Genomic DNA, 13255 nt, shown 5'->3' with positions numbered 1-13255 from the left:
ACACACACACATATACAGACACACATATACAAAACTGGGATTTGTGAGTTTTTGAAAGCTACTTGCAGAGCGGCACTTTTGCATCACTGTGGCCTCTTGCACCAATGCATAGGATTTACCAAGACAGGAATACTAAGTGTTCGTTTTGATAAAATCCCACCCCCCACAGCCACAATTACAATTTCCTAAAACCACTGCAGATACTAATCACAGTGCCTTAATAAAACCTTCCAAATCGTATCATATTAGACTCTCATCCAGGATGCTAGACACGTTAGAAACTTGTTACTTAGATTACGTAGTCATTTAGCTGGGTCATTACCTTAGCCGCGCTCTTTAACTGATACATGGATGGATCATCGGCTGCTTTCCCAGCTGCCCCTTTGGTGGCTCCGATAAGATCCCCTAGAGCCTTTGCCACATCCTTGATAGCATTGATTAGCACCACCTATAATACAAGCAGATGACTCATTAGACATTCAATTAAACTTACATGGGTCCCATACAGGAGCGCATGATCCATGCTTCTTTAGCAAACGGGATTAATCCTTATGGTGCCACAGAAAGCAGCAATACAACACAGTGCAGAAAGCCTAGCAGATATCACACCCTTTACAGCAAGATGAATCTTTCATCATGAGACATAATGGCACTAGATTGGCCATCCTACATTCAACAACTGTTTGTTATGTGGAGGGATATAATGTATGAACATTTAAAGGGGCTCTATCACTGGGAAAAGTCATTTTTATCTAAACACATGCTTGCACAGGCTTTAGAAATGCTATTCCACACTTACCTTTTGTATGTAGATTGCCTCAGTGGTGTCTGAATAAGTCCGTTTTTATTCATATGCTAATGAGCCTCCAGCCAGTACAGGAAGTTTCCAGCAGCCTCCTCTCTCCCATTATCTTCTATGTGTGTGAAGCAAACAGGAAGCGAGTCATCAGCAGCAGCAGGAGCCGTCTCCCATAGAAGACAATAGGAGAGGTGTGCACCTTCTATCGTGCACTAGTCTAATTAGCATATGAATATAAACAGACTTATTCAGAAACCAGTGAGGCAATCTACATACAAAAGGTAGGTGTGAAATAGACTTTCTAAAGGCTATGCAAAGGTGTGATTAGTTAAAAATGACTTTTCCTAGTGATAGAGCCCCTTTAAGCATTTTTGCTCAGATTGAAAGTTCATCTTTGATTGAGAAATATATATTAAAAAAAAAAAATAAAGCTCCAAAATATTAGTTTTTGAAAGGCATAAATCTGTACATTTCCTGCTATGCCTATATAGCACAACACCTATGTTATACAGTCAGAGTGACCATACCATCAATAGGGGACTACTTTTGGATCAAAATATTTTTAAGGAAGCAATTTACTATGCTAGGCTTCTTTCATGTTAGTGTTCGCTTTTGCTGCTCTGCTTTTTTACAGGCAGATAACCACAGAAGCATCGTATCTCTGCTCAATTCAATTGGTATTTTCTTCCAGTGGTCATCATTTTGCTGTATTTAATAAAAATAATAGAAAAAAAACCCAAAACACACACAACATGTCCTGCAAGTAAATTTACCATTTGAGGCTGAGGTCCCATGTTGCGGAAATACAACTTTTTTTGTTACAGATTTTGCTGTGTTTTTTTTCAGCCAAAGCTAAGAGAGGCTACAAAAATAATGAGAAGTATAAAGAAAGCTCTTATGCTTCTACCTTCTGCTCAATCCATTTCTGGCTTTGGCTCAAAAAACCGCAGCAAAATCGGCAACAAAAAAAGCTGCGTTTCCACAACATGGGCCCTTAGCCTTAAGCCGCTTGCACATGACCATATGAATGGTTAGTGTGCTGTCCGTGTTTTTCCCGGATAGCACACTGAACCATTCACTTCTATGGGCCCGTACATATGACCGTGAATTACATGATCCCATGTGAGGGCCGACAGTCCGGGCCGCAAAATATGAAATGGGTCCTATTGCTGTCTGACTTTGTGCCTGCGCTTTCTATCCATTGAATGAAAGGGGCTGCAGCAGCATGGCTGGCAAACATATGACACCCGGGTGTCACCAGCACGCTGCCCATGCCGTTCATTCACGGCTGCCAATAGCACATGGTCATGTAAAACCAGTTTTACGCAGTTTTTATTAAAAAAAAATTTTAGTCTCTTAATGTGTACCTTTCCACAACTGCATGAGTGGGTATAAAACTTTTATAAAATACCATATTTGCTGATATAATTTGGAATATGCAAGTTCTGCCCTGACAAGCCCACAAACTAACCATTTTGGAAGTAAATTTGCTAAAATAATGCCTTTATATGCCCAGCTTTTGGGACTGTCTGCAGATTTGCAGTGCTTGCAAAGCCATTTCCCACCTTTAAAAGCCTTGGTCTCAGAAATGTATGTAGTTACTTCCTAATTGTAAAATTATAAGTCATTGTTATAGACAATAGCCAGTAAGGTGTTTGGGGTAATAATAGTTTCAATATGATCAATACACATAAAAGTGTAATAGGAGCAAAAACGGAAAAGAAATAGGCCAGTGCCTTTCCAAAAGAACTGAAAGTAAGTATGGGGATAACATCAAACCCATTTGCAACACCACGAATAGAACGGAAGCTTGACAGGCTTTGGGAGTATTAGTGCAACGGTTCTTTCAACTGCATTTGATGAAATAGAAGCAGCAGTACTAGGAAACCAGTTTTTAGTGTGCAACATTATGAATAGAGTGGAGGTCAAATATGAAACTGAATTTGACTATAAAAAATAACGTAATTCATGCGCCCAATTTTAAACACAGAGGGCAAGTTCAGCCATCACACTTGGGGAGATGATCCACTCCTTTTTACCTTCACTTGTCTTCTTTTTCTTCTTCCACTTTTCTCCTCCGTTTACTTTTTAAGGACTTTTCTTCCAGTTATTTTATAGTCTAAGATATGCTCTTCATTTCTTCCATCATGAGGACCCCCCCTCTTCTAACATGTGGTTATACCTCACCTTTTGCCAGCAGCATTGCCAGGCCCCCTGCACCTTGACTAATGGGTGTACCATAAACTAAACACATATCTTCACACAGTAAATTCTGAATAATGCTTTGTACTGCCCTGGCTCTTCTGCTTATTCATACATGTTTCAATAATATTTAATTATAAAATTAATCATAAAACATCTTTGCTAAAAGTCACACTGAATAAAAAAAATCTGAATCAAAATTGGCTATGTCCGTTACTGTTGATTAACCCCAAAACACTACATTTGCAACATCTAAGCATCTGAACAGAAGGACAGGGTTCTCTTTGCTAGTCCCTCATCCTCCCACGATATAATTGTGGCGTGCTGGGGTTGCCATGGCAGGAGGAAGCCCAACGGTGGGCTCGGGATCTAACAATTATGGAAGCCTATTAAACCTGTCATAGGAAGAATCTAAAAGGCTGGATGTCTGGCAGAATAAAACAGACATTTTATAATACACTGCAATAGAAAAGTACTGCAGATAAGTACTTATACAAGCTATCAAGTCATTGCATATTGAAGGCCTCTACTGGTAGTAATAAAGAAAAGCTTAAAAAATGTTTAAATTAAGTGTTAAACATTTGAAAAAAACATTACAAAGACTTTTTCCCCTCAATCATCCGAAGCTGAGGAGATAATATTATAAATGTAAATAAATAAAAATGTACACATAGCGGTAATTGGTAATGACCCAAAATTAAAAAGTTATGTTATGTAACCCATATGGTGAGCACAAACGTAAACAATGTAAAAATACCCATTTTTGGTTAAAACTGTGCCATTATAAATTCAACTTGCCTCTCAAGAAACAAGTTATTAGGCTGTATTGATTTAAATAAATAAATAAATAAATAAATAAAAAAGTTACAGTGCTCAGATGAGGAGGAAGAAAAAAAGCTGGGAAAAAAGGCTGCATTCTAAAGGCCAAGAGAGTGAGGGTAAGTTCATACGGGGTTTTTTGGTCCGGAACCTGAGGCAGAGGCCGCCTCAGGTTCCGGACCAAAAACTGGGTAGCCGCAACTGAAAGCCGGTGCCCTGCACCAGCATCCACCCGTGTACTCCACTCCAGATTAGTCCTAATGAATAGGCTTAGTCCGGAGGAGGGAGTGTCTTCAGGCCAAATCCCGAGGTGAAACGTCCTGAAGAATGCGCATGTTGCTTCTTTTTCTGGGAGCCGGTTTGTTCCGGCTCCCAGAGAAAAGACCTGAGCGGCTCCCATTGAAATCAACGGGAGCTGTCTTTTTGGTCAGGATTTTGAGGCGGATATGGTCTCAAAATCCTGACCAAAAATCTCTGTGGGAACTTACCCTAAGGGTAGCTCACAGTTCAAATTGCATTCTTATTTCCAGCAGGAGACAGACTGGATGACCAGACTACTGGAGAAGATCATCACTGAACTAAAGCGTGCTACTTTTTTTTTTACCCCACATCGACTGTTGAAAAATTGTTGTTTATCTGGCAGTATGCATTGATCATAGCAACAAAGTGAACCAGCCACACAAAATATATGAATAAAAATTAACTTTTATTAAGTGCTCCTAAAAAGGTGTAGCAACATATATACATACAAAATATATAAACAAACATAAAACAAAATCATATAGGGGTAGACAATGCTACGAATACCAACTTGTCAGCCATGGAATGTACACTGGATGGCAACACTAATATCATGGTACAAAGGGCTCAACCATAGCTAAAACTGAAAGTGTCCAATAATAAAGTGTTGTAAATGAAAACAACAAATAATCAGTGTAATAACCCACAGATAGCTATGAGACTGCCCACATAGGATGATCCAAGATTAGCCTCCATACATACCAACAGTAAAGGGACCCGACGCGCGTTTCACCTGTACTTGACAGGTTTTGTCAGGGGTCCCCTGACGAAACCGGTCAAGTACAGGTGAAACGCGCGTCGGGTCCCTTTACTGTTGGTATGTATGGAGGCTAATCTTGGATCATCTTATGTGGGCAGTCTCATAGCTATCTGTGGGTTATTACACTGATTATTTGTTGTTTTCATTTACAACACTTTATTATTGGACACTTTCAGTTTTAGCTATGGTTGAGCCCTTTGTACCATGATATTAGTGTTGCCATCCAGTGTACATTTCATGGCTGACAAGTTGATATTTGTAGCATTGTCTACCCCTATATGATTTTGTTTTATGTTTGTTTATATATTTTGTATGTATATATGTTGCTACACCTTTTTAGGAGCACTTAATAAAAGTTAATTTTTATTCATATATTTTGTGTGGCTGGTTCACTTTGTTGCTATGGTCATTTACCCACACATAATTTGTTATATTTGCCTCTATTGTTTACTATAGTATGCATTGATGCAGGTGCATGAGCGGCTTGTGTGAAGTCCAAAGTAGACAAGGACTGAAAATACGTCAGTTTATGTTACCGCTATAGAGTCAGTTTTAAATGTTGTGATAATTTTTTAAAATCTGTTTTTACTGGAATTTAGTTTTAAACACAATTGCTGTCTCTATTGCACTTGGTGGTTCACAAGTCTGAATCCACAGAAGAACTGGAAACACATGAGAAAGCAGTTAGCTAAATGATTATTTTGCCATAAGCTTTCTCCCAGCAACTTACCCACAAACATGCATGTTTGAATAAGCAGAGGGTGAATATTTATGGAAGGGAGTGAGGAATAAGCCACAACCAATCATTACCTTCAAAGAAAAAGAAGGACCGAGCACGTTGATATCCAACATGCCCAACCCTATGTTACCACTAGCACCAGACCATAATGGACAGATGAACTCTCTCCCTACAAATATTCTGCAGGAATTGGTGCATTTGGCTGACATCTAATGACTTCATTGGTAAAACAATAAAAGTAGCTGCATCACCAACAAGAGAATAAACATTGGTGGAGTAAAAGGAAAATTCTACAAATTTCTATTAGGCTGGTATCACACATACCATTTTTCATCAGTTTTTTCTATCCAAAGTCATTAGAGAATTTGAAATGAATAAGAAATATAAAGCAAGCATCTTGACTTCTTTTATGCTGGATCCACTTCTGGCTTTGGTACAAAAAAACTGCATCAAAAAGTGCATGTGCTACAGTCTTAGAGTTTACCTGAACTTCTTCAATTAATTAAACTGTTGCAGCATGAAATCTGGTCACAGAAGACCAACCCCCCCCCCCCCCAAAAAAAAACAAAAAAAAAAAAAAAAAAAAAAAAACCCAAAAACATTGTAAAGTCATTGAAAAAAATTTCAAGACCACAGTCTAACCATTTGCAGATGCTCAGGTTAACACAAGGAATGTCACCCAATCTTCTATACCAAGATGTAGATGAAGGACGTACTCAATGAAATATGGAGAGGTATTCACACAGTGTGGACAAGACAGTACCCTACTGACCCTCATTTAGGTTATTATTAATGACAGCATTTTATTCTACAGCATACAAAGTGAGCTGAATTCCTATGGACCATGAAAGTTCTGGCTGGTCTAAAAACGCATCCAAAAAATGCAATGACTGTGTAGTAACAGTTCACACTGACAAGAAAGTTTACTACTTTGTACATCTCTTCATTACACTGTGCTGCAAAAACTGTAATGAAACAAAGGATAGTACTGCTGCTTTATTTAGTGGTCTAAGTGAAGTTAGCAAAACAGCAAACAGGTAGGAAGTTATATAGGACTTTACCAGTGAAAAACATGGGTAAGATCAAACTTATCCCCAGTGCAGTGCTGTGGGGGTCCTTCAGGAACTTTATATTTAAAGACTGCCTCGAAGAGCAAAATAAGGGTGGGGAGGAAAAGGAAGGGGTATACAGAACACACGGGCAAAGCTTGTTACATGACTATACCCGACAGTGCTCCGTGTTCATTTGGAAAATCTTTTCCTGGCCAGGACGTCTTATTTGAAGATAGATATAGAGCTGGAGGGCGTATAAAGGAAAGCAGGAGTAAGAGACCCACGTCTCACATTTCTGATCCTCCAAGGTAGTAGCAAAACCCTCTTCTTACAGTTAAATCTCTTACCTGAGTTTCAGGGTCATCAGACCCTAAACTTGCTGCACCCAATTTCACCACCTCTGCCAGCTGTGTAATAGTGTTGGCGGATGACTGAGCTGCCTGTGCCAGTTTATCTTGACTAGATGCTGCACCAGATACCAGCAGCTTTGTATCCTCTACAAGAGCCTTGGCAGTCTTCAGGATGTTCTCCCTGTGAGTAGAGCAAGTATAATATCACATACTGAAATAATTAAGATACATACAGTCACTTATACGTAGATGTGTCCAAATCTGACAGGGGCAAAAAATAATTAAAAAAAAAAAAAAAAAAAAGCAAAAAAAAAAAAAAAAAAAAAAGCTCAGGCTCTTTAGACAACCGTGATAGAAAATGGGCGTGAAAGAGGGACCTTTTTGGGGGTGCTAATACATGGTGATCCCAGAACTCAGAACCTGGTCATTTAAACACAGATAGCCTATCTGTAGGATACCAGTAAAGGAAAAAGTCCAGGAGAACCTGTTTAAGATCAGTATACTAAAAACCTACAATATAGAATACCACACGTTCTTAAAAATGTTAACTATAGCAGCTTAAAAAAATCACATAAAATTACCAAGACATTAAAAATCATTTTAGAATACCTGTGGTCAGCAAAAGATTCCTTGTTCTCAGAGTTTAGTGTGCCAGCTGTGGCAAACATAATGGTAGTGTCCAGATCGGCAATAATTCCAGAAACAGCAGTGCCCGCTGTAATACAGGCCTGTGTGCCCTTATTTCCTGCCTGTAAAGCTGAGAGTACCAGAGATACCTGGGCAAAAGCATGATCATCAATTAGCATGGAATATTTCATTGTGTATAAATGTATACTACTAAAATAGTATTTTAAGTCAACGTAAGCAGAAAGTTTATGAAAAATTGACATATTGTATACCATAAATTAAAATCTGCACTAAATGACCACTGTACTTGAGACATCTATACAGTAGCTCATTGGACTTCCTTTGGCCTTCAAAACTGCAGCAATTCATTGTAGCATACAACACTGCATCAGAGGACCCAGGGGGCCAAAGAATCATCATAGAAGACCATTATCTCTCCTACAACAATATGAACTGTTGACATCTTACAAAGAGCTCATCAATTCATGCCAAGTGAGTTGAATCCTAACCCTCCTTTCAGCACGGTGCCACAGAGATTTGGATTCATCTATCTAGGTGATGTTTTTCTATGGCTCAGAGGTACAATTTTTCTGCCCACTCAAGACTTGCCTTTCAGTTTCCCTTACACAGTGATGGCACTGAAACTGGTTATCTGCTCTTATAGACCCATCTGTTCTATAGAACAATGTGTTGTGCAATTGGATACATTAGATAGAGAATCAATACTTAATATTTGACTGCACACCGCCTGTTCATCAGAACAATTATTGACATCCTTCTCTGACTCCTCCCCTTCTCCCATTTTTTTCCCCAAAAAAGCTTACATCTACAGGATCCAATTTCACGTTTTATGGCCCTTGATCAAACCATTCTCGGTATATTGTACTCTTGAGACAGTTGCACAAAGAAAATCCCACAAGGTTGGCGGTTTTTGAAAAACTGAACCCAGTTAGTGTAACACAGATGAACATTCAGTCTTGCTCAGATTCTTCAATCTTCTGTGGGGTCAGGTTTCTTATTTTCCCATACAGTAAAGCTCCAATCATGAAAGGACAGGTATCTCTAAAAAAGTGGCCATCAGCGTACCATTCATGTTATGTTATATTGATATAAATAAATCTTTAGTACCTAATAGAGATGAGCGAACACTGTTCGGATCAGCCGATCCGAACAGCACGCTCCCATAGAAATGAATGGAAACACCTGTGACGCCGGCCGGACGCCGGCAAAGTCAGTGTAACAGGTGCTTCCATTCATTTCTATGGGTGCGTGCTGTTCGGATCGGCTGATCCGAACAGTGTTCACTCATCTCTAGTACCTAATAATGGGATAGTTTATGTTTTTTAACCATTACTCTTCTTCTTTTTTTTCTTTATCAGAAATAGCAGTTTATAAAATTCATAGTGGCAAAATAATAAATTAAATGAACTGGAGGACGGGAAACCACATTCAGACATTAGCAGAACCTCCAAAGCTGCTCTACATATGAGGTATATGTATACTATTTAGTGTCTGCATATTATTACATTAATCATCTTTTTCACACATTCTTTCATCTACAGCTGGGATTACTTTATAGTTTAATAGATTTTGGAAAATTTCTACAGAATCTCAGCTCTCATTAAACTAAAAATACTTTTAGGATTGAAATTAAAAAAAAAAAAAAAAATCTGGTTTCAACTACACAGAGACTTCTGATCACCAAGGATGAGGCATAATCTCTTAGGTCACCTTTTCTGTCACCGCTCGAGCACACTCAATCAGCTCCCGTTTAGTGTAACTATCAGATGGGCAGATTTGTAGAGCTCCAGCTTTCTGCACCAAAAATATACAGCCATGTCCCAAATCTTGAATTCTTGTCTTGATCTGAAATCCAACCTGAAAAAAACAAATTAAAACAGTGAGATCATAGATGCACTTTGTCCAAACACACCCTATCTCATCAACTCTCCACTCACAAACTGCAAGAGATTTGTTTTTGTAATGTTTTGATAGACAAAATTACAAAAATGTTTACACTTTCAAAATGTGCACAACAAACCCTTTGTTCCTCCCATACACTGTCCCAAGGAGCCAAACAAAAACTTAAGGAGAGATCTACAAAGTCAAGGCCATTAAAAATAGGAATTTAGGGAGGTACCTAAGAATGTGACATTTAATATACAAACTTTACCTCTTTAGGTTCTGCTGTAGCAGCAGCCATTCGCCCCTGGACAGCTAAATTTCCATAGTCGCTCGTCACCTGGGATGCCAAACCACCTAGTTCCTCTGGATTTGTTACAGATTTTGTCATCTAAAGACAAAAAGAAAATAATGGAGCTCCAATAATTTTGCATATACATACATTAAGCTATATATGTATATTAAAAATAATATATGTGGTCAGTATAAAAGAGTATAGATGCACAGATATACTGAGCAAAACTACTTGGGAAATATAAAGATACTGTAAAAAAAAAAAAAAATTATTATTTTCTTAGACAGAAGCACATTTCTTCTTACCATCTCTTGGGCAGTTACGGCGATGGCCTTGGAGTACTTAACACCTGTGGTTTGGTAATCCACAAAAGTCCCTGTGGGTTCTGGTGGAGTCCCTTCATCAAGCTGCAACAAGAAAAAGTTAAGAAGCATTGTCAAAGCAAACCCTTTTCCTATGACTTGACTCTTAAAAGTATTACTTCACTAGCCTTTTTAGAATAAGTTGCCGTGTACATCAGGAGTAATAATATTACTGGTCTTTATAGTACTTAGATTCTGCAATTTTTAACAGATTTCCCCTCTGCAGGCTCTGAGAAGGTTGGAGGAGACTAGCTGAATTACAGTGCTCCATAACTGACTGTCTCACACTCAAACATCCCCAGGATCATGCAGGACATAAATAGTTAAGTGTGACATGTAATTCTTTAAATAAAGTTCTTTGGTTAAGATTGAAAGCTATGGAATTGGACTAAGCTTTTGCTTCCATCTCTCTCGGCTTGTGCTTACTCCTCCACCTCCCCATAGACTTCTATAGAGAGTTACATGACCTGAGGTTCGCCTTGAGACAGCTACTGTATAAAAGATCATTCAATAATGAAAATGAGTTTAGGAGAGATGTGGAGGGGGATGAAGGTACACAACTATATTACAAAGTTTCATATAATCACATTTGTGTAATATCGGTTGATAAGATAGCGCCTAATTAAGCTTCTATAAAAGAATCTATGATTCCCTCTTTGGCAAGTACAATAAGGGACCTTACAATGTTTTATGAGCCATAGACAATGTTGAAAAATATACATTTCTGCTGTATTCACACTACCCAAGGGTGTTATATAGTTTAAGCAAATTAATGCTATTCTTTGTATAATGAAAAGTTGTGCAAATTTCCAATATACTTTCTGTATCAATTCCTCACAGTTTTCTAGATCTCTGCTTGCTTTCATTCATTCTGTTACTTCTAGTGGATAAAAGTCTGTCCATGGTCATGTGATGGACACACAGTCATTATAGTCACAGCACAGAAATCAGACATCTGACTGGTAACAAGCTGTGCACCTATGTGTCCATCACATGACCGTGGACTGTATATTTTTATCCACTGGGAGGAAGCAGAATAAATGACAGCAAGCAGAGATCTAGAAAACTGTGAGGAATTTATACAGAAAGTATATTTAGAAATTGTATAACTTTTCAACATACAAAAAACATTTACTGCTGAAACTGGAAACCCCTTTACCACTGAAGAAAGCAGGAAAACCCCTCTGCCCTCATGTTAGATGAACCTTTTCAACAAGATAATACTAAAAGAGCCTACCTTGCTCATGGCATCTGCAATGGAGTCCACCATGCCTCCCACCATGCCAACTTCACTGGCAGCCTCATTCAGTGTAATCATTAGGTCGTCCACAGCCTCCTTCATAAGCTGAGCTGCTTCTGCAATGGCATCATGTGTGTGGGCCGCCTGTCAAAAGCAGATACATGAAGTTATGTACTGTTGTCTGGATAACAATAAAACTGAACTCTGAGCCGTCACATATTTAAGTGCATATTTTTAGGTGGGCTTAACAGCAGACTGAGAGGAGGGACATTGAAGTTGGACAAAGTTTCTTCTTGCATACGAGGTAAATTATTTATATTAGTATACTATTAAGTCAATTTTCATTTTATTTTAACACATGACAATACAATTCCACTTATTGGGTTACCAGAACGCTATAGACCTCATATTTTCCCATCTCACATGAATCTTGGGTTTGATAATCTATACATTGCCATTTTGTTATCAATGAGGTAATCATGCAGAGTACTGTCAAAAACATGTTGGCCCCTTATGTCCACCTTAGAAAAATATCTCATTTATGCCCATATCAACCAATGATAGCATTTCAAAACCCTGGCTCAATTTCCTGTATGTGAGAACAAATGGGGGCCATTATACTGTGTGTGGTTGGCACTAAGGGGCCATTATATTACGTGGGGGCATATATATGCATATTTAGAGGTTATTGGTTAGAGCGATTTGAAGTGGTAGAACCAAAGACCAAATGTATTATAAAAAGGTTAATATTGCTTCTTAAAGATTCTTGCTTCTCTTCCATTTCAATTATAGTTCTATTTTAGCTTTGTTTCAAGCTTTCTAGAATGTTTTGGTACTATCTGATGCAGAAGGTGTAAGGTCATGTTCGAAACTAGGAACCGTGGGACAAACTTGTAAATTTTAAGCGAGGATGGGGGAGTATGGCTATAAGCTATAAAGGTTCAATAAATGTTACGTCAGCTAACCCATGCTGCAACTAAAAATCCCAGCGGTTTTAAACCCACAACATGTCAATTATGGCCGCAGGTCTCACCCACAGCTTTTTATGGAACACTTACAGCAACTCCAGCAGAGGTTGCTACAGCAAAATCAACCAGTTTCAGTTGATTTTCATGTGGAGGAACACACTGCCACCACATGAGTTGTTCACTGGATCGATGTTGCCCAAGAAATCCTGGAGCTGGCCCTGAATGAAGTTATAAGCCTTATGTACCTTAGGGTTTCCACCGCCCTCCTTGGCTGCATATAGCATCTGCAGTGCTGATTCAGCAAGGGTCTTGGTTTGATCCAGCACGGTCATCTGTTGTTGATGGTCCAGGATTTTGGAAACCAAACCAACGGCAGCTTGAATTAGTGGCTCAAAGTAACGGGCAAGTTGTGTCACCTGTATTAAAGAATAATCTTTACATGGCTTGCAAAAAAAAATTGTAACATTGTCTTACAAACTTACTTTTGCTTCCTAAAATGCATTTCTTTGAAGATTGGTGAAGAATTTATTTCATATTTATCTAGATTCATCTTAAACTGAACCTCCAATTATACAACTTTTTATATAAAATAGTATATTTCAATCCAATATATCTAAGTAAAGAAATAAAAGTTTTCTTCTCAAATTCAGCTTTTCTCCCCTCCTTATTGTCACTCAGTCGGTTAATTTGTAAAGACTCCATCCCTGTTCTTCCCTAACACACACAAAAATATCATCTGTAAAAGGTGTACTTTAACATCCAACTATGGTACTCTTTGGCATGAGTCAATGTATACAAAAAACCACACACACTAAAAATAAGCCTAATATATAGCAATAC

The 13255-nt window shown here is 38.4% G+C and overlaps 1 protein-coding gene across 3 annotated transcripts in view; it reads right to left on the bottom strand.

Annotated features, from left to right (window-relative positions):
• TLN2 (talin 2) overlaps nt 1-13255 on the bottom strand; it is a 169446-nt gene that overhangs the window by 23214 nt on the left and 132977 nt on the right. For 2 of the 3 annotated variants that reach the window (XM_075273793.1, XM_075273795.1), the window contains 9 exons: nt 12661-12831; nt 11445-11591; nt 10151-10252; nt 9822-9941; nt 9380-9526; nt 7631-7797; nt 7019-7202; nt 6844-6915; nt 323-448 (listed from right to left, as the gene is read on the bottom strand). In XM_075273793.1, the coding sequence (XP_075129894.1) occupies nt 323-448; nt 6844-6915; nt 7019-7202; nt 7631-7797; nt 9380-9526; nt 9822-9941; nt 10151-10252; nt 11445-11591; nt 12661-12831 (1236 nt within the window). The remainder of the gene's footprint in view (nt 1-322; nt 449-6843; nt 6916-7018; nt 7203-7630; nt 7798-9379; nt 9527-9821; nt 9942-10150; nt 10253-11444; nt 11592-12660; nt 12832-13255) is intronic. The other variant, XM_075273794.1, reaches the window with a different exon arrangement.

The sequence above is a fragment of the Leptodactylus fuscus genome, chromosome 5, assembly GCF_031893055.1.
Source record: "Leptodactylus fuscus isolate aLepFus1 chromosome 5, aLepFus1.hap2, whole genome shotgun sequence".
In the NCBI taxonomy this organism is placed as follows: Eukaryota; Metazoa; Chordata; class Amphibia; order Anura; family Leptodactylidae; genus Leptodactylus; species Leptodactylus fuscus.
Note: the sequence above shows the minus strand (reverse complement) of the source record. Positions and strands in the feature narration are given on the sequence as shown.